This window comes from Amblyomma mixtum, chromosome 3, assembly GCF_055824585.1.
Source record: "Amblyomma mixtum isolate Tamu chromosome 3, ASM5582458v1, whole genome shotgun sequence".
NCBI lineage: Eukaryota > Metazoa > Arthropoda > Arachnida > Ixodida > Ixodidae > Amblyomma > Amblyomma mixtum.
In genome coordinates this window covers 69,363,000-69,387,920 of record NC_143014.1, presented here as the reverse complement: position 1 = coordinate 69,387,920, position 24,921 = coordinate 69,363,000, and the positions used below count along the sequence as shown (strand labels likewise).

The 24,921-nt window shown below is 43.2% G+C and overlaps 1 protein-coding gene across 2 annotated transcripts in view; it reads right to left on the bottom strand.

Moving 5' to 3' along the window:
- Gmd (GDP-mannose 4,6 dehydratase) overlaps window positions 1-24,909 on the bottom strand; it is a 43,246-nt gene extending 18,337 nt beyond the window's left edge. Inside the window, exons 1-10 of one of the 2 annotated variants that reach the window (XM_089579569.1) lie at window positions 24,750-24,909; window positions 24,566-24,641; window positions 20,720-20,852; window positions 15,474-15,583; window positions 15,177-15,369; window positions 11,493-11,597; window positions 11,263-11,390; window positions 8,934-9,052; window positions 4,906-5,002; window positions 1,763-1,831 (exon numbers count right to left, since the gene is read on the bottom strand). In XM_089579569.1, coding sequence (XP_089435695.1) covers window positions 1,763-1,831; window positions 4,906-5,002; window positions 8,934-9,052; window positions 11,263-11,390; window positions 11,493-11,597; window positions 15,177-15,369; window positions 15,474-15,583; window positions 20,720-20,852; window positions 24,566-24,628 — 1,017 coding nt within the window. In that variant the 5' untranslated portion in view covers window positions 24,629-24,641; window positions 24,750-24,909. Of the gene's footprint in view, window positions 1-1,762; window positions 1,832-4,905; window positions 5,003-8,933; window positions 9,053-11,262; window positions 11,391-11,492; window positions 11,598-15,176; window positions 15,370-15,473; window positions 15,584-15,756; window positions 15,788-20,719; window positions 20,853-24,565; window positions 24,642-24,749 lie in introns of those variants that run through there. The other variant, XM_089579570.1, reaches the window with a different exon arrangement.
- Window positions 24,910-24,921: the final 12 nt, after the last annotated feature.

Below are 24,921 nucleotides of genomic sequence, written 5' to 3'. Positions count from 1 at the left end.
GACTGTTGAGGACTTTATTAACGCTGACAGTGAAGTTCAAGTGGTAGCCGACCTCGCTGATGAGGATATTATGGCCAGAATAGCTGGCGTTCAAGACGCCGATTCCAGCGATGACGAGGGCAACTGTGTTGTCGAAGAAACGTGTCCATGCACAGCCACTGAACTGGCGTCAGCGTTCAGGGCGCTGTTGCGGTGAAATGGAAGGCACTGGGCTCTCGCACCTGGACAGTCTCGAGAAGATCGAGACCAGTGTTTTGAACTTCGTTTCCCAGAGGAAAAAGCAGCCCAAAATTAGTGATTTCTTTTCTGCGAAATAAAGTACTTTCACCTTGTGTGCCCATACTATGTGATTCGCAGCTGTTCCAAACGGTAAGCCACAATTTGTTATGATTGGGAGTGCAGTTTTAGCCTCTATCTGTACATCGAATTTTCGCTATATTGAACTATTTTCCGATCCCCTGCGAATTCGATATATCCGGGTTCGACTGTAGTATGTTTATTTCTTGGCATTTTTAGTTTAGTTTATGGGGTTTAACGTCCCAAAGCGACTAAGGCTATGAGGGACGCCGTAGTGGAGGGCTCCGGAAATTTCGACCACCTGGGGTTCTTTAACGTGCACTGACATCGCACAGTACACGGGCCTCTAGAATTTCTCCTCCAAAGAAATTCTAGCCGCCGCGGCCGGGATCGAACCCGCGTCTTTTGGGACAGCAGCCGAGCACCATAACCGCTGAGCCACCGCGGCGGCCTCTTGGCATTTTTCTTCCCAGCGGAGGAGGAGTGGTCTGACAGCTCGAGGTTTGTCGGTAAAGAGTGTTCTAGATGGGCATTTAGTAACTATGGGGTAACACAGATGTTTAGGGAGCGACCTTACTTTCAGTACATATGCACAGGTAAGCATAGTTCTCCTGCTGGTGAAGGGCGGCTTATTTGCTTCTACGTGTGGACTACTTACGGGGGATGTTCTGTATGCCCCAGTTGAGAGGCGCAAACCAAGGTTTTGTACTGGATCCAGCCTTTTAAGGTACGATGGCCTCACAGACCAACGTACTATGCATCCATAGTCTAAGGAAGAGCGCACTACTGAGCGATAGATATGCAATAGGCGCATCCGTTCGGACTCCCAGCATTTTCGTGGCAATACTCTGAGTATATTCAGGGATTGGGTGGCTTTCTTTTCTAGGTTGTTTATGTGCGGTCGGAACATGAGCTTTTTGTCAAAAGTTAGGCCTAAAAATTTGTGTTCTTGTTTTACTGGAAGTACGGTTTCATTCAAGTGAAGTGTGGGATCAATCTGCAGTCCTCTTTGGAGCGAGAAAAGAACAGCAAATGTTTTTTGTGGGGAAAATATAAAACCATTTCTGTTTGCCCAAATTGCTAATTTGTTTATATGAGTTGTATTTCACTCTCACAAAATAATAAGCTAGAAGATGTGCACGCAATTTGAAGGTCATCGACGAAGACCGAGTACAAAATGGACTGTGGAATTATGTTGGCTAAGGAATTCATTTTTACTATGAACAATGTAGTACTTAAAATGCATCCCTGAGGCACACCATTCTCCTGGGTGAAATTCTTCGAGCAGGTAGCACTGAGGCGAACTTGGAATGAACGGTTGAACACAAAGTAGCTCAAACATTTTAGCATCCTCCTGCGGATGTCAACCTCTGCCAGGTCACGAAGAATCCCGAACCTCCATGTTAAGTCGTATGTGTGTGACTACAGTGCAGTTGTTAGGGTGTAAAAACAAAATGGAACAAACCTGAAATGAGATTCTCCTCTGCCAACCAAGTTTCTCCTTTGCTTTGCTAGCGTCTCCAAGCAAGAAGTCCTGGAAAGGAAAACAAATTAGTATGGCACAATGGAGTGAGACCAAATACAGACTAGAGTGGAAAATGTGTGTAAATAAAGATTCCTTGCCTGACCATGTTGCTATCTTGGCACCACTATACAAGATAGCACCTCATGCTACACAATGTAACCAGCCCAAATGGCACTTGACAAGCATGAATATGCATTCGCTACAGTCGTCATTCTCTTTTTCCCTTACCAGTGATTGCTAGCATTACCATCTAGTATAAGATACTTCTAAAAAGTTTTCATTCACAAATACTGCTCCAGCCAACATGTATATGCAGCACTTCAGGTTGTGTTGTCTGTACACCAAACATTTACAAGCTGTGGTGTTAGGCAGCACTAGCATTTCTCGCAAGAGAGCCTTTCCAATTGACAATGATTGAGTTAACACTACGTAAATAATGAACACAGACTACAAACTCGAAGGTGTGACATTACACTAAGACATCTTTCAAGGCAACATTTCATTCACACTGGCACTGAGAAAACTATACTTTGCATTACTTAACGCAAACAATTCTAAATGTTACATAAAGATAAGATTTTTTATTGTTATTTTGATGCACTGGTATTTGTACCGCTCATTTGTTGGCCAGTACTACATTACATGTCTTAAAAAACAACATCCACAGCACTGCACAGACTGCCAATCTTGTAGCATCAACATGGGTACATTACGAAATACCACACTAAAAGAGAAATCGGTGATGTTGCATTTTAATGGAACAAGGGCAGCTTCTGCCGAACAGTGCCACAGCACAGTTATAATATTTTGTTTTTGCTGTGCACAAGGTGGAATCAAAGACCGATTTTTCAAGCATTTCAACCTAGAGAAGCTGAGTGCCAGGTCAAGGAACAGCTTGCATCCATTGAAAGACATGGTGGGAACCCCGCAGTTATCGTTATCAGCCTGACTATGCCCGCTGCAGGACCTCTCCCATCTCTCTCGAATTAACTCTGCCCAGTGCCTGTCACGGTCACCTTATTGCCGCAAACTTCCTAATCTCATACGTCCATTTAACTTTCTGCAACCCCCTGCTACGCTTGCCTTCTTTTGGTATCCAGTCCGTTACACGTAACGACCATTGGTTATATTGCCTTTACACTACATGCCCTGCCCAAGCCTATTTATTCTTGATTTCGACTAGGATGTCAATAGTCCGCATTTGTTCCCTGATCTACCCTACCCTTTTCCTGTCACTTAACGTTACACCTATCATTTTCCTTTCCATAACTTGCTGCGTTCTCAATTTAAGTCAAACCCTTTTCATTAGTCATGTCTCTGCCCCATAGGTTGGCACTGGTAAGATACAGCTTTATGTACTGGGGATCAAACGCTGCACCTCCTACATACAAGGTGGATCCTCAAGCCACAAGGCTACCACTGTGGTCTCCTTAAAGGAACATCGAGGTGAACTCTGTCCAATTTTTTGCCCTAAGTAAAAATAGATTCTACAGCTTTCCTGGGTATGTTGGTGCATGTCTGGCAGCAAAAGACTCATTTATTGCTGAGAAAATGAATTTTCCTGCCATTCTACTCAAACTCATGATGACTACATGGAAAAAGATTCGGTGATCACAGTTTTGAAGTGAATGGAGGCGTAGCCTAGCTTCTTGGATCAGCACTCAGAAAACTGTCGACATACCGCAGTTTATACTTGTGCGAAAAAAGTACAAGTACCGTATTTACTCGCGTGATTTGCGCACTTTTCTTTCTAAAGTTAAGGCTTCAAAAACGGGGTGCGCAAATTAAGTGGAGATCTTCCCTCACTGGGCAAAAAAAAAAAAAGCTGAGTTTGTTTATTGGGGTTTAAGGTCCCAAAGCGACTCAGGCTATGAGGGACGCCGTAGTGAAGAGCTCCGGAAATTTCGACCTTTAATTTTGACTTTTCATTCTTTAACGTGCACTGACATCGCACAGTACACAGGCCTCTAGAATTTCGCCTCCATCGAAATTCGGTCACCGTGGCTGGGATCGAACCCGCGTCTTTCGGGTCAGCAGCCGAGCGCCGTAACCACTGAGCCACTGCGGCAGGGCTGACTTTAAATACTTGAACAGTGGATTAAGTAGACATAACTTCAGGGTTTAAGGTGTGCCTAGGGTAAATGAACCATGGTCTTTGGTCTCCTCTTTGTGGTTGATCATGTTATATGTCCTGCATCATTTTCACAGCGCTACGCAGTTTGGTGCAAGACACTGCAAAGAGTTTATTAGCTGTTTTGCTGCAGATACAAAATTATGTGAAGTTTATGTGATCACAGGCAGAAAAGCTACAGAGACAGCTTGCAGCACCGGCATGATCTTGCAGAACACCAAACAGTGCACGAACTACTATGGTGCTCATGTCAAGAAGGATATTCCTCACTGACCCTGCTGCATGTTAGCACCAGAACTGTGTGCTGCACTAAGTACACTGCTACTGAAAGGAGCACCGCTAGATTGCTGCTTAGATCCGTTTAACAGTCAAAACACCATGGAGGTAAGCTTTCATTTCATGAGTGAAGGCAAAGCAAACTGCACCTATTTAACGTGAAGAGAATAGAAAGTCATCATGTGGTTTTACCACTTCACAATGCAGCGGTTTGACGCTGAATGGTCACCCACTTGCAGCGGCTACCCTCGTTTCCACTGTCAGCAGCAGAGCAGGCACAAGAATTTTATCAAGTGTGACACACACCCGCACAAGAATGAGGACTAAGTTCGTTATCGCTCGGCATAGCCTTGCAGCAAGCGTGCGCAAGAGATAGCAGTGCTGCAGTGCGGCCCTATAACTGCTCCTACAGGCGGCACCGTGGCCAGCGTATTTTTGAACACAACTGTACATCAAATAAGGCTGTGTATAATAGTGTTTTGCGGACTTCTTGGTCATGCCATCAATGCACTGCTTTTAAGACTAGTCCACCATGCAATCTAAGTTTCAGCCAGCAGCTAATATCGAGATGCGGCATTAGTAAACAACTGAACAATAAGAACACCTCGGCCTCGAAAATACACAACCGAATTCCTTCAACCTCACGCTGCTTTGCCATACACCCAAATAAGCTCACCACTTCTGCTGGTCGAAAATACTTCGGGTTGACCTTGACTCGAACAGTGCCAGTTTCTTTTTCTTTTCCAACTTCATCAAGGCCTGAACCTTCCCACCTGCAACAAAATTAATTTGATGCAAACTGAAATTAATTTGTAACTCACTGTATTGCGAAACTAAAATGCTCACAAGGAACAACAAAACCGAAACCGTCAATCTACATGTAAAACAAGACAAAAAAATCCACTGAGTAATAATAGAAATGGAATGTTTGCAAGAGCCACAGCTGTGGTGCATTGTTGCGATATTGTTATGATACGCTTTATTCACATGATTCTATGCTGTTATACATGGATCAATTTCAACAAACAGCTAAAGCCTTTTTTTCCACGAAATGAATATTGGAGAGAATGGACACTGCCTCTGATGCTTGCGTCCCTTGGATACACTTGAGCCGTATGAGGTCTACCTGTGGCATAATGGCAGTGTGAACTGCTGCATGTAAATGCACGGCATTCCACATAGCTTCAATCATGTGACATAGTCACCTACGGTGGTGAGCTCTGAATTATTCTTAGGGGCCTACAGTGGTTGTAGGGCTATGACGCCTCTAGTAGTGATGACACCTATAACCATATAACCTAGGGCTTTATGTTACATCCCAGCAGATCCCATGGAAAGCACCAGCTGTCACTGCAAAAGTGATCTCAGGGTGCTGCATGGACCAGTGTGGCCATCTGCCAGAAAAAAGATTAGTTACTCAAGCAGCGGCCTGGAACCTTTGCACTACTGCTCAAGTGTTTTGCACTAAATCAAGTGAAAAGTATTTCATTTGACTTTAAAAACCACTCACAGAGCCTCTGAACATACATGGTCTGTTCTGAAAGTAGTAGGACTCATTTTTTTAAACAAAATTTATTCAAGAGAATAGTACAAACGATAACAAATTTTCAAGGTAGCACCCTTCCGTACCTACACGCTGCTGCCAATGAGTTTTACAGTTTTCGTACGACTCCAGGAACGCCTGGACCGGAATGCTGTTTAGCTCCCTCGTCACGGCCTGTTGAACCACCTCTACCGATCCGTGATGTTTCCCCTTGAGCGTCGATTTTATTCTTGGGAATAGAAAAAAGTCTGGTGGGGCCAAGTCGAGACTGTAGGGGTGCTGAGGCAGCGTTGCCGCCTTGCGCTCGGCAAAAAATCGGGGTCCTCATTCACATGATGAAGAAGATCCTACCGGTTGGCCTTTTCCTCCTCTGACAACACTCCCGGCACCAACTTCGCGCACGCTTTCCTCATGGATAAGTTTTCTGTCGCGATCTCAAAAACTTGGGTTTGAGGAATGCTCAAGTCATCAGCAATCATTCTGATACTCATTCTGCGATCATTGCTAAGTAAATGTTTCACTCGCTACACATTTTCGTTGGTCTTGCTGGTCGAAGGGCGTCTGAAGCGGTCGTCTTCCTCCACTCTTTCCTTACCTTCTTGGAACAACTTGTGCCACTCAAAAAACACCTGATCTACCCACGGAAGCGTCACCGTAGGCCTCCTTAATCATGTTGTCTCTCTTTTTGCCCGTTTTACCAAGATTTACTCAAAATTTGATCGCGCATCGCTGATCCAGTAAACGCTTGATGATTCTGCGTGACGAGACGTTTCGACAGGGATTCACAGTACAAGCGACCTCCTCTCTTCAACGGCCGAGAGCCGACTGCCGATTTTCCCCAGCATTCCCAATATCCCCCTTCAACGATCCTGCACGCGCAGATTACCTTTCATCCGCCCGTTCGCCCAGGAAAAAACCAGTCCAACTACTTTCAGAACAGACCCTGTATAACATCGCTGCTCCTCAATTTATTCTATTAGCCTCATCTTTGCCCAACAGATAGCGATACTTGTCCACAGAGCTTCGCAAGCTGCACAGTCAGATATTCTGAGTAGCACTGCCCCACATCCAAAATTCAGTTAAAAAGACCACTGACAGATTTTGTTACGAATTAAAGTTCACTTCAAAGTAGTCCTTATTACACAACGCAATTTATCCAGCATTCACAGCGAACAGACATTACAGGACCTAAATAAATTGCTCACAGGAGCTGCCATGAGCACTTTCACCCTTGTGAGCTGCAGTTTTCATATGCAAATATTTTATAACATTCCAATAGGGGAGTTCTCAATAATGTCTTACAAGCCACTGAGAAGACAAAACAAATCCTTCCATAAAGCATTCTCTAAACCCCCTTTGCAAATGTATTCAAGCTCAGTGAGTCTATGAAGTACTTGGCTGACATAATTCTTATGCTTCTAAATGTTTGCTGTAGCTTGACATCTTAAACTAACATTGCGCTCGTTCTCCTGAGAAAAAGAACAGCGGTAAAGGAGTACATACGAGCAATAAAATCAAAAGTAGATGCATAATGATGTGCTGTGACACAGTTATATATGCTCTTCAGGATTAAAGAGGTTTGAACAGGTTAAACTGGAGTGTTGCAGGCAGCATAAAGATATAATTTTGGCTCACAGTGCAACAGCATTCACAGTACGTGAGCAAAATTACAATCTTGACACGCACGGAGTCTCCCTTCAAATAACAAGTATTGAAAAAGACCAGGAGTAATATTCTGCCCATTTAGCAGGTTCAGAGAGAAGCAAGAGCAAGTCTGAGTAAGTTCAAGCAGATAGCTGCCACTTCTAGTTGGAGATAACTGCTGTTAAAAGAATTAGACAAGCTCTTTACCTTATTTCAACAAATACTTCATTACCCTACTGGAATATTGTGCAGTTAACCCCCTAACGGATCCTACTATTTTCTAAATCTGTACCAAAACGGTCTTTTCTTTTTTATGTCAGGAACTGGTAATATACTTATATACGCTTATACTTACTGATACTTATTTAATTACTTATACTTATAGTACATATAATTAAACTTATATATAAAGTGCAAAAAAAAGACAACATCAACTTTTTTTTTTACAAAGTACAATCCTAGTTTCGCACATTTCTGTTTCTTGAAAATGTGTGTATTACAAAGTAACAACATAAATGAAAATACTAGTGCTTTTTCCTGAATGTACTAGGAAAACAAACATCAAAATTCTGCTACAGTAGCTTGTCACAAGTGTGCCAGTGCTCAAAACAGGAAACTGCACACGTGGCTTTGTGACGCGTTTCCTTCTGGACACGCTTCCCATTGCTGTCCCTCTTCAGACAGCATCCATCTTCTTCTTCTTCTGATGCAATGTCAAAACAGTCATCAGTATCATCACATTCTTCACTTAAAGAACAAAAGATGTTCATGACAGTCATCACTGTCCCTGAAATCTGTGGCATCACTGCTTTCATGCTCCATTATGCACTGGCGAACATGAAAAATAACGAAGTTCAGGAGAAAAAAAAAAAAAAACAGCATCCTTTCAGTGCCCATGCCGCCATCTTTAGGCAAAACTAAAAAAAATGGCACTGGACAAGACCTACTTTCCTTTAAAACAAAAAAAAAAATGGACACAGAGTGCCAGAAAACACATGACAAGCTGGACTTGTAACAAGCCAAAAATGATTGCAGGTTTATGACGAGCATGGCTCATCAAAGGCCACTAGGGTGCTAAAGTAACTTTACGAGCCACTTTCCTCTCGCGCAGATTTTATGCTACATAAGCTCTCACTGCACAGGTGCCCGACCATGCTGAATACTGTGAGCTGATAACACTTTGAATAGCCTCATGAAATCCAACAATATAAGAAAAAAAAGAAAAGGTGGACTTTACATTGCATTTCTGAGCACTACATGCCATGCTCACGTGGGACAGTGTGACCTGGCTGACAGCAACCTGTCCACCCGCTGAATGTGTTCACACATCACACTCAAGAAGTTTGGCAGTATTCCCACAATGCCCACACAACTAAAAAGTAGTCCATCTAGAACACTAAGGTTAAGAGCACTGCTTCTACTGACATATACCACTCCACAAATGGGATGGGAAGCTAAGGGCTCAAAACCAGAAATGAAACAGGTGCGAGGTCAGTGAGAATGATGCAAAAGCTTACACGATGGTTCGGCCAACATGCTTGAAGGCCACTTCAACAAACTCCCGGACACTGTGGTATTCCCCGGTGGCAATAACAAAATCATTGGGCTCTTTCTCTTGAAGCATCAGCCACATAGCCTGGAAAAAGAAAAATTAAATATACATTTTATTACAATAAGAGCATTACTTTCCTACAGTCAATGTACAATTCTGCCTCCAAATCTGTATATGAAGACAAAGAAAAGGCCTTTCACAAACCAGAAGACTCCTGCAAAGAACCCAACCATACAAACACCTACACACGCACAGAGTTTAAGCTGACACAATAGCTAAGAGTCTCCCAAATGCACATGAAAACATGTGTATTTTTCATAATGTAAACAAACTGAATTCATTAAACCTCAGTAAGATAAGTGAAATTGGTCTCAAGCCATGCAAAAATTTATTAATGGGTGCTTTCAAAATGTTCATAAGAATGCATCTCTATTTACATACATAAATAACTCTTGATTAAGTTTAGCGATCATGCATAAAACAGGCACTGCACCAAAGATTTTTATGTCCTCTATGTGCTAAACTGCAAATTATGGGGCTTAGCATCCCAAAGCAACATATGGATTGCAAAGGACACCGTAGAGGAGGCCTCCGGATTAGTTTAGACCACCTGGGGTTCTTAAATGCGCATTGACATCACACTGCATACAGACCTTTTTGTATCTCGCTACCACCAAAATATGACTGCTGCAGCCAGGATCAAACGTGTGGCATTGGGAACAACAGCCAAATGACAAAAGGCACAGAGTGACTGTTACAGATCCCCTCATCTGTCTGCTCTTGCACTAAAAGGGAATGTACTTGAATATACTTAAGTCTAGCTGAACTAAGAGATCAGTAACCTAATACTGCAAATCTATCATTTTTACCAAGAACAGCCCTTGAATAAGCTAGAAAATTAAGTAAAACTGAATATATGTAGCAGCACCCCTCACAGAATGCAGTAACTATGCCTCATTAAGCAAATTCTCTGCTAGCTATGTTACTTCATCACTTATGCACAACACTCTTGACAGAAGAAAGCAGCCCAGCGAGTCCTGCCAAGATACAAGGATGTGAAGCGTCACTTTATATTCACGATTTTCAAAAAATGACTACCACTTAGTAGCAGCATCCCAAACGACTAGAAAAAGGATCGGTGCAAGTAAATCCCTGTCATCTGCTGCATAACATGAAATGTTCTTGGAAACATTATGATGTCTTATTTTCACAGGAAAAATAAATAGGTATTAGGAGTGCCGCTACATGGTGTTGGCACTAAAATGAGATAGAAGATGATAACACTATTTCACGAGCGCTTTGATGCCAGCGACACTAAGAGATGAGTGCTTTGTGAACAGGAAATTTCTGTTCTCGAAGGAACAAACAGGAAGTTTGTACACCCTGCTTATGTCTTTTGCGTCTCATTTTGTCCTTATCCTTAGTAGTACAGTTTTGCTTGTCCACTGTCATGAACAAATTAGCCCTCCAAAATGTTTTGTTTAAAACAGTGGCATCTACATGCTAAAGTGTCCACAGTGAAAAAGAAAAATGACTCAAGTAATGTACACACACAATTTACCTGGCATCACTGCCAGTGAGCTCACAAGAGAGAAAGAGAGAAAAGGACGGAAAGGCAGGGAGGTTAACCAGGCGATGCCCAGTTGGCTACCCTACACTTGGAGAGGGGAACAAAGGGGAAAAAAAGGAAAAAGAGCGGCAAGGAAATGAGTCTTCTAAGTGACCAGCGACCACTATGTCACAGGGACAGAGGGCGCGCACTGAAAACTTAAAGATTATAGGCCGGAATGCAACCCCGAGTCCCTTAGGAAATTCAGGAGCGCTTTCACCGCTTTCCTTTGTCTGGAAGGTTGTGTCCAAGGCCCCAGAACGTTAGACTCTGTTAAAGGACGCGAGTCCAAGCGGAGCAGAGAAGCAACTAGGCAACCGCGCTCTCGCTCAAAACGAGGGCAGTCACAGAGGAGGTGGCTAACAGCTAATTCCTTGATGCCACAGATTTGTTACCTATAAGCGTTTGTGCACTGCATAACTGTTTTTTCCACATTAAATCCCAGTAAGATACTTATTCTATTCAATACCAAACCAACTAATATATCAAACTGCTTCGCAGCCTCCTAAATATGCAAAAAATAGTTTATACCTTGCATTCATGCTGCTAACACTTGCAAGATAAGTAGCAATGCAAAGTGCACAGCAAATAAAATATTCCTACATTCTAGCTGAAATATACCAGAAGTCTAATTCAGTGAACAAAGAAGCCAGAATAAAAAAAAAAATACCAAAGGAAACCTCACCTCAACATAATCCTTTGCATGTCCCCAATCACGCTTTGAGTCCAGGTTGCCAAGCTCAAAACATTCCAACTGGCCCAAATGGATCTTTGCAACAGACCTACTAATTTTCCTCGTCACAAATGTCTCCCCTTGAAAGTAAAGTACACCAGTAAAGTACATCAAAAGTAAAGTGAAGTAAAGTACATCAAAAAGTTCAAGTCAATGATTATCGCCTGAGCAGCAAAGCTTACCTCTCCTTGGACTCTCATGATTGAAGAGTATGCCATTTACAGCAAACATCTTGTAGGCTTCCCTGTAGTTGACAACGATCCAGTACCCATACAGTTTTGCAACACCTTTAAAGGTACAAGAAAAATAAAACACCGGAAAATTATTGATACCAAAGTAGGTGAAACTATATGATACAAGGTACAACAGGTCTTAAAATGAACTTGCTACATTAATGACCTAAAACGATGGATATATCCGTAACAATGCTACACCTCGACCATGAGAAATGCCATAGTGGAGGGCTCCAGATTAATAAGAATGAACGACCTGAGGCTTTCTAGTACACACCAGAACCGCCCTTCCACACTTTATTGAAGATGACGAAAAATTTTGGAACTTCACAAAAGAAAAAACAAACCAGTCAACCACATTTTTCACAACGGCATATTCATAATAATCCCTGGCAAATCACTCATCACTTTAATTTCCATTTTCACAGTTTTCTCTCTTTTGGCTCATCGTCCTGACGTAGCAAGCCCCCTGAAGTTTTTAAATGGTTTTGTTATATCACAACACAAAGGCAGGGTTAACACGCTCATCAGGTTAAACGTTAAATTTTCGTCCCAGATGGAATACCCAATGCTTTCCTTCAACGATGTGCAGAGGAATTGGGTAAATTTCTCTTACTCATTTTTCAGGCATCACTGCGATTCACCATAATGCTACAGGGTTGGAAGCCTGCATGGCCTTTACCAATTTCAAAAAAAGGAGCCCCTCTTTCTGTTGATACCTACTGCCAATTTATAAATTATCTCCTTGCAAAATGCTAGAATGTACAGCTGTCACTTACATTCCGAACATCCTAGATGAACATAGCACTTTATCGTTTCAGCTAGATTTCGGAAGGGTTTCTCCACAGTCACTCAGCCATCAATGGTTGTTCATTTCCCCACTTCTTGACAAAGCAGGTCAGGTGGATTTAATATCTTTAGATTTTAGTAATGCTTTCGACCATGTGCCTGATGACACTCAATCTGAAATTATACAAACACTTGGACTTCCCAATTTTCTCATCTCCTGGGTTTCTGCTAACCTAACCGATAGCTCTCACTATGTTAGCACTAACAAGCACACTTTACATAGCTTATCAGTTATGTCGGGATTACCACAGGGAAGCATTATGGAAGCGTTATATTTTGTAACGACATTGTAGTATTTATTACTGAACCCTCAAAAAGTTGTTTATTTACAGACGACTGCTTTCTTTTCAATGCAATTAACTCAAAAAATGATCAACTTGCACTAAACTCACTGTTCCATTTTGAAGAAGCAGGTACCAAGTGGAGTATAAAATTGAACTCAACAAATCAGTTTTTTTTTTTTTTGTGTCAGTAGGAAAAAAACTACCTTTAGTTCTCATATTCCATCCAGGACAATCATCTCACAGAGGTTAATAAGTATAAATACTTGGGAGTGAACATAAGTGACTTCTGCTAGATATTCACATTGATCTTCTACAAACTTTGTTTACTACATCGTGAGTACAAAGACTTGGCATCTCAAGTTAAATACCAAGCTCAAGTTAAATACCAAGCACATACTTCTCTGATACGTCCAAAACCAGAATTTGCTAGCACTATCAAGACCTCTTCTCTAAAAACATTGACACATTATAAAGAATTCAGCAGTCACACCAATTCCATATCTGCTGTTATTGCATTCAACAAAATTAACACCCTCCCATCAAGATGCACGTTCCCACATCTGAAATTTTGTAGCCATTACTAAACCGTAAACTAGCTTTAGACACCAGCCCATATTTAACGCCGCTCACTACAAGGTAGACCCGGTAAACTCGTTTACTTCTTTTGACACCTTAATTTGTCAGGAAAAATTTATTCCACTGATCCCTTTTGCCACTCAAACTATACCAGATTGTAATGACATATCTTATGATTGTATTCAATCTCCGAATTTGATAGAAGCAGATAATTTAAACAGCAGGAGTTAACAGCCAATCTGTTTTCTTTATCTTATTTTGCTTCTATTTTGTGTGTGCGCTTCTATATATAAATTTTTATTGCACTGATCTCAGGTTTCTTTCTGCGTCATTACTACAGCCCACAGTGGAGCCCACTTATAATGGCTGCAGATATAACGAACACTCGCTTATTACGAACAAGTGCGATGCTACCATCAAAGTATGCAAAAGGCAACAGAAATTAGTCTCAGACACAACGAACAACTGTGACTGCATCACTCGATTATAGCGAACAAAGAGGTGCTGTAAACCTGCCCCAGAAGTTGAAAGACTTGCACTTCGAGCTTAACTCTGAACCTGAAGAGTGCCTCTCAGTTTCCGCAACACCGACCCAGGAAGAATATGTTGACCCGAAAAAGCAACAAAAATGGGGCATTGAAACAGTAGGTAACCATCGGCCAAGTGCTTGCCAATGGCCTATGAGGTCAATCATTGTTTACGTGTGGGCTGGCTTGATGAAAAATCCCCACTAGAAGCAGAAGCGCAGCAGGCGCGAGTTAGTGGCAGCGTCGAAACTGAAGCTACTGCGGATGGTCATGAATAAACTAACAGCAGCAATTTGCGAAATTCGAATGCCTTGCTGGCCACACTGGTCACGTGGTATGCGTTGCCTGCCCAGTTGGCCCCACCTTTTCTGCTGCTAGTACCATGTGCAGACAGTCCCAGATAGCAGACAGCACAGCTGATACATTCTGTGTGCGTGCGCGTTGCGCTATTTCATTGCTCTATGGGCCCAGGAACAATAGATGATGCTGTCAAAAACACACATGATCAGACACATGTAGATATGAGGCAAGGCGTTGTTGATATATAGTTGGCCGGATGTTGCCTCTGATGATTATGTACGTGTGGACGACAGCATTACAGAGCCAGTCTCCGACGGAGCTGCTGTATACATGAAGTACGAGCTATCATACTGCTAGGCATTGATTAATGTGGCCAACCAGCAAACCTTCCAACCATGATTAGTTTTATCCCATCCCTAAAGCAGGTTGGTTGGTTTATGGGGTTTAACGTCCCAAAGCGACTGAGGCTATGAGAGACGCCGTAGTGGAGGGCTCCGGAAATTTCGACCACCTGGGGTTCTTTAAAGTGCACTGCCATCGCACAGTACACGGGCCTCTAGAATTTCTCCTCCAAAGAAATTCTAGCCGCCGCTGCCGGGATCGAACCCGCGTCTTTTGGGTCAGCAGCCGAGCACCATAACCACTGAGCCACCGCGGCGGCCCATCCCTAAAGCAGATTGCTGGCAGTGAGAGCCTTGACAAGGAGCACATGCTCACCTTGGAGAGCCTGGAAAGCACAGCGGTACGATCCAATTTAAAAAAAATAGATGCACATGACACAGTTTTCAATGAACAACTCTCACTTTTAGTAGACTTAGTATTTTGGCTATAATATGGGCAGTACACTTACTGCAAACATTGGATACAATGAATGAGATCCATGTGATCATCAGGTTCATTATAAGTTAGCTCGACTGTACTACCTTTTCACTCTCACATTTCCGGTGCAACCAACAGAACTTGTCATGTATGCCCCTCCTGCTTAGGTCCAAGCCTGCCTGCAGTATCCGATAAACAAATAACATCTCGATGGCCAGACATTTTTGCATCCCACTTCGGTTGGAATGCTGCAACTGCTGCCAGGATTGACAACTTACCATAGGGGGACCTGGGATAAAATGGCGTGGTCTCTTTTTGTGGTATCTCCTGCACCTTCCCATACAGTTCACTTGTTGAAGCTTGGTAAAACTTGACCTTGTCTTCCAAGCCACATACCCTGATTGCCTCCAAGATGCGCAGAGTGCCGAGTGCATCAACATTTGCTGTATACTCACTCAAGTCGAAAGAGACCTAAGCAGGAAAAAGAAAAGTAACCACATTGTGTAGCTTGAAGTGCTCTGACAGCGAGACTGCACCAATTTTAAATGATGAACAATACAAAATGAAATACCCACTTTTACGTGACTCTGGGCACCGAGGTTGTAGATTTCTGTAGGATTTGTCTGCCTAATGAGCTTGACCAAACACAAGCTGTCAGTTAGGTCCCCATAGTGTAGCTGCATGGCTAAATAATGCAAAAAAAGAGACAAATTACACCACACCTTCTACAGATTCCTGAACCATACTCAATAAAAATCAGCACCAGAAATTGATAAGGCTCCAATGGTTCCCTTCCTGGGGTCGACATTTGCAACCAAATTCAAAAAATGTGCGTGAAAAACAAAAGGATGTACTCGCCTCTCCCCCTGATGAAGAGGCTTTTGCAGATCTTAGTGCAGCAGAGAGAAGAAAAGTACCAGAATTAAATATTTTTACCGATGGGATGTTCGTAAGTCTATGTTTCATGAAAAATGTTAATTTATTTTAAAATAGATGCAAATGTCCGCAGTCACACTTGGCGAGCCAAAATTCAAGGTCTTCCCTACGTTACTACTTACTGACATGAAGGGCACAAGAAAATATTTCGATAATATTCCACTGCCAGATAAAAGCACCTGATGAACAAACTTTAATGGTGTAAAGGCCATACAGGGCCAAGAAGCACAAAACAAAGGTTGGGTTTAGATTTCCTGGCATGTAAAAGAAACTCCTGCTCTAAGATACTGAGAGAGAGCAAAAATGTAGAAACACCACCACTACTAGTATGGGTGTATAAGTGTAAAAAGGCACAGTGATACACCACGTAAATAAAAGTGCCATAAGGCACAAAAAAAAACATAGCAGAATCTCATTAATAAGTTTTATAAAAAATGCAGAAGAAAAACATACTACCTAGGGAAATGCAAATCCAAAACAACCAAAGCTTTTGAAAATGTGGCTCAAGAATGCAATGCAAAGGCATTTATAGGTGTCTTGCATGTGATGTCAGGGGCACCATGATGGTTTATGGCATCACGAGTTTTTATGGCACAGGCCAGGGTAGGTTCTGCATTCAGAGATTATAGAAACGCGCAGGTTGACTGTTGTAGTCTTGATTAGTCTACCAGTGCAGCTAACCCCACCAGTGGCTTACAACAACCTCAACCTCCTGGTTTGCCAACAAGGTGCCTGCCGTGACTATGCAAGCCGTCTCTATTGACACTTCCTTTAAAGTGGAAGCTTGGGCAAGTTTGGTGCGACATTTTTGGAACAGTGCACAAACAGATGAGCAAAGAAAAACACAGACAGCACAGAATTACAAGTGACCATGTCTACATGTCTATACAACCATGTTCAGTTGTAAGTCAGCACCCTGTCTACATGTTCCTCTGATTGTCCATGTCCCTGTGCTGTTGTGAAGATGATCATGTAAAGGTCAGTAAGGACCTGTTGGCAAAAGATCTGAAGAGCTTTTATAGTGCTTGTAGACTTCTATCCTCATTTGCATATCATTAGAGTGAAAAACAGCAATGTGTCCAGTCCATAACAGACAATCAAGGGGCAAAGTAGGTAGCCGGAATTTCCTCCGTAGTCTCTCTCGTCATTTTTTTGATGCTTGCTGCAATGCATATATGCATATATGCTCGCACGCTCGCCCATGCTTGGATAGCCACTAAACATATCATAAGATCAGTTTTTTAGAAGAATTATGAATGCACTTACTGGGAAACTGTATTATCGGAAAACCTAATAACCAGAGGACAAGCGGTAACTCAGTGGGATATACTGCATTGCTAACGATTTTGAGCGTATGAAATGGGAATGTACCGAAGAGGTTTTGCTACTACATTTCCACATATTCACGCATGTCGCCTATCGGGGCCCTGAACCAAAGCCTTTCTTGGTGAAGCAAACGACAACAAGCCCCCCCCCCCCCCCCCCCCCCCCCCCCCCCCCGGTGCGACACCGCTGCAGTCGACTAGTTGCTCTTAACTACTGCATGCCCCAAATAAGGTCATGCCAACATGGTGCAGAAATTTCTGCCACACAAGGAAGCTGACTTGTAAGTTTTGCAACTCGTCTGTTTTTTAATACAAGTTTGTAGCATGCACGTGCCCCACACACAGCCAGCAAAAGCACAAATCAAGCCACCATTACCATTTTTCAAAGACGGAGCCTGTCCTCCATTTCTTTACCCCATTTCTGTTGCCAGAATACTCAACTAAGACTACTTAGCGTGATTGAGTCATACAATCGCTCATGAAGGAAAGAATTTACAAGTGCCCCGAGGTCCAAAAGATGTGCTAAACACAATAACGACTTCAATAGCAAGCCGGCATGCTTGGTCAATTCTTACAGGTGAACAATTTTAATTTCACAATCAAACTTCGTTAGAGTGAGGATGTAAAAAATTTAAAATATTTCGATTTGCAATACAAAATTTTGCTAGAAATGCACGCATAAGCAGCACAATGTTATGGGACAGCAAAACAGCAGAGTTGGTCAGGGAACAAACGCAAGTTAATGGTATCCTAATCGAAATCAATAAGAAGAAATGGGCATTGGCAGGGCATATAATATGAAGGCAATACAACAAATGGTCGTTGACAATAACAGAGTGGATTCCAAGAGAAGGGAAGCATAGCAGGGGGCGGTAGAAAGTTAGGTAAGTGGATGAGATAAGCAATTTTATGAGGATAAGGCGGCCGCACCTGGCACAGATCTGGGTTATTTGGAGAGATATGGGAGAGGCCTTTGCCCTGCAGTGGGCGTAGTCAGGCTGATGATGAAGCAGCACAGTTTAGTCCTCGAAAGAGGACTGAAACTCAGGCGATGCTTACCGATGAAACAGGGAGGCCTTTTCTGAAATTTTAACGCCATTTTGAAGGTGCTCGCGGCGATTTCGAAAAGGCCGCAAAGAAACTGAGCAACGGTTAGGTTGGCTTCCCCGCACAACATCACCAGCACGCAACAGCAGCCAGTCACGCACCAGCTAGGATGGCTTTCTCGCATTACACCCGTGTCACGTAGAAAATGGTACGTCAGAGCGAAAGCTATTGCCATTTTCAGCACTTCCGTGACAGCCGACATGAGCGCAGGATGGTTACGCCACCGATTAAAGGAGCGCTGTTGACGGGTGCGAGATGCGCAACGCGTGCTGAACGCCTGGCTTTCAACCCTTCACGCCGCTCTATCTTCTGTGGCGTTACTGGCGAGTGCAGGATAAGAACGCTACAGCTATTAAAAAAAAAAAAAAAACGCGAACCTTGGTGCGAACACTTGCCGCACCACCACCAGTCACTTGTGTAATGCGGCGAAGCCCACCACATGCCATCCGAGCGGGCACCGCTTGACGCTGAGGAGTTCGATATTTCTGTTTTAATGCCAACCACGTTCGTGTTGTGTTGTGTTGGTTTTAATGACGCATAAGCGGCTAAGGCTATCATGCGCCAAGCTCAAGGTATGGAAAAATTGGTTTGAGCAAAATTTGAAAAACAATGTGTATAAAAACGATGGCGTAAAGGCCTAAAAGTTATTTTTACTACCTAGTCAACCACGTTCGATATACAAAGTAAAGGTAAAGTAAAACTATAGACAATGATTCGTAACGTCCGTGTTCGTAACATCGAGGTTTGACTTATTTTTGGCAAGCAACACAGACAAGAGAGCCTGACGTTTTACCATGCCCACTACAACAAGCAGTTCAGCAACATTGATGAGGGCTGCAATGGTGACAGAAGTGCAAAAACCTCACACAATTACAAGCATGAAAATTTATACTATATGGGCTATGGCACTGCTATTTTTAACAGTAGCACATCTCACTTACATTAGGACAATTTGCACAGGTTCATGTTCCAAAGCAATACTGAACAAGTGAGCAAATGAGCAATCTTTATTAAGTGGAGATGGCACAAAGGCCTGGTCACTGGAGAGGGGGGAATAAAGACAAGGAGCTTACGCGGGACGGTGAATGCCTGCCTTGTGTGCCAATTTCTGGAGTATTCGAATTTTTTGGAAGGCTCTTTACATGGCATATAAAGCTTTAGGAAAAGGAAAGACTAGCTGCTATGAACATGACTGAACCCGTGACTCTGCGCCAACAAAAGGAACGGCTAAAGTGGCCAGTCCATGACAGTGAGCGCAACAAATCTAAAACTTTAGTTGAAATATACATATTATATAGTGTCACTCTGACCGCAGATAGCACCAAGTACAGTTATGGCCAGAATACTACGGAGCACACTTCAGCATTCTACCTCTTCCCTCGCATTGTGTAAAGGAAATTGGAAGGCTAGGTAGTTTATGCGCAAGTGGCAGTTACTTGCGTAAATAAAAAACATCTCATTTTTTGCTCGGTAATGGATGAGAGGAGTTTCACTGCTGAAGTGTGCTTTGTATTATTCTGACCACCACTGTAACAGCCCATATATACAGCATGGTTGCTACAAGGAAAGATGGTATGGTATAGTAACATGGAACAGTGGACGGCTCTGGATTAATTTCAACCCCCTTGGTTCTGTGACACACATTTATGTTGTACAGCGCATGTGCTAAACTTTAGCATTCCGCCTCTATGAAAATGCACCTGCCACTACCAGGATTCTACCCCACGATCATGGGCTCAGCAATTGAATGCCATAACCACAGAGCCATTGCAGAAAGTGTGTCCAATCCAACCTACTAAAATTCAAAGCAGAGTTTAGATGCCTCTCCTTTTGTGTCAAACAGGCTACAGCAGCACTGAATGTACCCACTCCTACAGAGGTAACACTGAGTTTGTATGTAGCTCTTGCAGTTTCAATTGTTCAACCTCTTTGGGAAAATGGCACAATACCCTCAGTTTTCGACACCACTAGTAACTACTACTTATAATGCAAAGCTGAAGGAGGTAAAACTAGTAGGGTCATAAAGTTTTTTTTCTGACACAGCTTCAAGCAGAGTTCCCCAAGAATGCTCCACCTTGAAGACTCTGGTTCAGAATACAGCCCGGCAACACTCTATTATGTTTGTTTCCCCAGCAACTGCTCTAATAAAAAGTGCTTATGACCAGTTTTGACGTCACTTTAGCCACATATGATGCCAAAACAGACGCATCATAGAGATGCAAATATAAACGCATCCCCTGAGAGCCTCTGACAAACTGAACATATAGTCACACACCTTGCTAATAGCATTAGGTTGTGGTCTATGCATTGCATTCGTAATTAACCAAAAAATAATAAAAAGCCCATTAAAAATTATTACAGGGGCACAAAATGAATAACACAGTAGAGCAGCAGTCTACTTAGTTAACATAGACTGCACTGATCATACAATAATGTTTGAGTAGACTACTTACACCCCTGCTGATGAGTCCTTGGATCTTTGTACAGGTGCTCAATTCGACCAGTGTTGAAGGAACTTGACCTTCGGATTATTCCATGAACTTCGTAGCCTTTTGCAAGAAGAAACTCTGCAAGGTAAGACCCATCCTTCCCAAAGATAAAACCTTCAGTAAGACCTCTGCCACAAATTTACATGAATCCACCAATACAGCTGAGCTCACAAGTAACATGACCACATGCACAGTTCTTTTATTACATCCCAACGGTCACATTAAGTGGACTAAACAAGAGATCGGACTTCCACAAGGTAGAATTCATCCTACACTGTCCACGCTCATTTAGTCTTAGTGAGAGCCAAATTTTGAGCAAAAAAAAAGCAGGGACAGGACACACTGTCTGCTTCGCAGTGCCTCTGTGGAATGCGGCTGTCGCCATGGCAGACCAAGAAAGCAAGTGGTGGCACAGCGGTACCGCTCATCTTAAAAGCACGCAGGGTTGGTGCAGCAGGCACACGTGCTTTAGTTTGCAGCATTTGATCTAGTTTCACAGTAATTGATGATCGATGCACATGGTGCAGGCGATAACTGGCATGACCGACAAACGCTCTCCAGGGCAGGATAGACCGCATCGTTTCCCGACTGTGGTTTGGTAGAGGGGTGATAAGATCTCCTTTTTGACCTCCTTTTTGAGATACTTGACATTCTGCGTTTGAAGGGAGGACAGGTAGTGCTGGTAACACAGGTGCACATTACCCCTCCACCCAGCCAAAAGATCGCTCCCTAAACGTGGACTCACAACATGGACCACAAACCAGTTGTTGGCCCGTGGAGCAGGCATCATGTGACGTTATACTTCCGGTCCGCTAGGTACGTGCCATGAACATCAATGAAATTCCAGAGCCTTTTTCTAGCAGTGGACCCAGGATTTTTGGCAGTCACGCTGAACCAGAAGTTTTACAACTTACCAAAGTGCAGCTACACAGCTACAGAAAGAAAGCTTTAATGATTTCTCAAGTAATGCAGCTGTCCCGGTCTGACGAACAAATCAATGACCACTGTAGCAGCACAGGTTTGACATCCTATCAAATGGCAAACCAAAGAGGCTAACCGGTCCTCAAGCATGAGACAAATGATCAAGAGCTTGAAGTAGCAGTAACAGTCTCATGCACTTACAGGATTAGATAAGTGAATTTGTACAACTGAAGGTTGTCTTTTGCAACAATTCTTTTCCCAATTCCCAATCCATTCTTTCGCTCTTCCACCACTTATAGTTGTGACATGTGATTTTAAGACAAATAGCTAAACAAGCAATGTCATTTCCCACTCCAGTATCAAAAAAGGCCAATTAATGGCAAGAAAAGAAAAGATCAAGCAGTGAAAAGAAACATTACAAAATATAGCTGCAGAAGTTACAATGCGGGCTATGGGGGATGCTGCCATGGAAGGCTGCAAATTTGTAAAGGGTTTATGGGGGATTAACCCGAAGAGACTCTGGCTATGAGGGACGCCATAGTGAAGGGCTCCGGAAATTTCGACCACCTGGGGTTCTTTAACGTGCACTGACATCGCACAGTACACGGGCCTCTAGAATTTTGCCTGCATCGAAATTCGACTGCCATGGCCAGGATTAAACCCACATCTTTTGGGTCAGCTGCCAAGTGCCATAACCACTGAGCCACTGCGATGGCACACAAATTTATAAAGAACTGAGAAGTGGGGACCTTTAAAGTGCTCTGAAATGTAGGCAAGAGTACTTTTGTGCTTTATTCTCATCGAAATGTGGCTGGGTATTGAAACTACAACCTTTTGCTCAGAAACGAAACACCACAGACATCGAGGCCTTCTTTCTTTTCATCGAGGCTTTCTGTACTTACTCTTTCGTTACTAGGCGGGATGTCTGATTGCTGTGCACTACTGGCTCTCTCATTGATGTCCTGATTGCACTGGCTACTGTAAAGACTTGTGCAGAACTCTTCGGCTACTTTAACTATCTCATCCATACTGCAAATGACAGTTCCGTCTTTGTGCCTTAAAGGGACAATGAGGAGAGCTCTATCATTATTTTTTTTACAGCAAAATCCGATAGTTTGGCATTTCATGGCTTTGTTGGCACTTGGCCGGCAGCGAAAGAAGCATTTATTTCTATGAAATTTGGATTCGAAGTTGACAAAGTTTTTCCCGCCGCTCTGATTCAAACTTGGGATTCTCCTATGACGACACAGGACTAAGTGATGTGAAACATGACGTGCACATGACGTAACGCAGACTCCGTGATTTCTGACGGCTAGCAGTGCGGCCTGGCAGCAGCCGAAAAGAAAGCTACCGCCGGCAGCACGTTGAAGGCATCTATCGGCTATTGCGGCCGTCGCTACGACGCTACCGTCGCTTCGTTTACGTTTGCACCGGCGTTTTGCCAGCGTTACGATGGATCTCGTTCTCGAAGTAGTCAACGTAGTTCTAGCAAATAGACACCCTTAGCATACTGTGTACCTTGTTACCGCTAGCGGAATACCGGGAGCCCGCCTACTGCCGGAGAGCAGGCGCTGATTGGTCCCCATGCTGCAGGCACGCGCGTAGCTGCCGGATACGTGGCGCCATCTGGCGACGTCAAGGAGATTTGCGCATGCATTGGCTGCGCCTCAGTGATTCGTGGCTTCTCGTGTTCTAGTATTTCTAGAACCATTGGTTCTAGCAACATTGTTTTGTCCTATGACGTCATCACACTTGTACTTGCGAGTTTGGCCTGTGGCGGCGACACCTGTATTTTGGTTCTTGCTCTTTTCTACGTTACAAGAGCTTTGTTGTCAGTATAAGTGGCGTTTTTGTAATCAGGAGCTGGTATTCTGTCGATACAAGCCAGCTTCAATTTCTCCTCAGTGTCCCTTTAATGCGCACACATCTGTTTTTACCTATGCCTAGTTTGCTCTTTACTACCTTTAGACTTCCTCTGATCTTTCGAGCATGCTCGATTCTTTCCATGTTAAACCCTTATGTCAGTTACCTTCGCTTTTTGATTAGCTTTGATAACTCTGCCAGTTCTATTCTGCCTGTGGGGTTAGAGGCTTGAATGCTTTAATTAGTATACTTCTTAATCAGAGTTTCAGTCTCCTGAGAGCTTGCCGGTATCCTGTCTAACCATCCTACTGCCTACTACTACTGCACACTCCGTAATGATAGCAGTGAGATTATTGTTCACTGCTTGAACATTAAGGTAGTCTTTCTTATGCTCTCTTGAGCAGTACTAGTGAATAATATGGCCCAAGAAAAGTTGATTGCTAACACCAAATCTTTAGCAAGCCCACATTTTTACCGAAGTGCTTTTTCCCACATGCACCCCTGATGAAGAGCGATTTTTCAAAGGAACATTGTCTAGGTACATACTTCATATGATAAAACCGCAACTTCCAACAAATTTGGGCTGAAAAGCTGAAAAGATAAATAGGTCAGGATGCGCGTGTGTAAACACACCTTCCATTCTCCTCTCAGATAAAGAGCTCTCTTTTTTAAGGAATTGATACTGTTGGCACATGTGATTCCTGTTTTCTGGCGTATAAATGTGATGCTTCAGGAGAATAAAAGTACCAACAAGCCCAAAAAGCCACGCTACACAACTTCCAGGCGCGCGCTGCCGCGCGTTTTCGAAACAGGATTCAGAAAAGAAAAAGCAACGAAATAGGAAGCACCTCACGAGCTATTTCAACGGCACAGAAAACTTTAACGTTGTGCCACACGGTGATGGTGAAATTTGCGCGTCTCTTTCGCCACGTATACGCGTGCAATCAGGCATGAAAACGATCACCACATTATGCACAGAAAGCAAACTTGGCGTTAGGCCGAGTGACATGACAGTTGTACACTTACTTGGCCGGTGATCCCCGAAATCAAGGCTACCTTTCTGTTCGAACGGTCATCTCCTGTTGCCATGTCAGCAATGAAGCTTCGTTGAATGCATGCAAATAAAACGATAAAATATACGCTATGAATAAGCCTTCTAGGCTTGTCGCAGGAAAGCAAGATTCAGTAGCGCAAGGCGCAAGTTTATTACCTGATATATGCTCAGCCGGCTTCTACTTACTGAACCTTGCACTGCCGGCTTCGTGGTTTCGGCTGGTACCCAAGACACCACTGACCGCCCCTTCCTTTGAACCCTTTCCCGTATCTCCCTCTCCAACACTCCAAAGACGCCGAAACGACGCACAGCCACAGTAGCCAGTAGC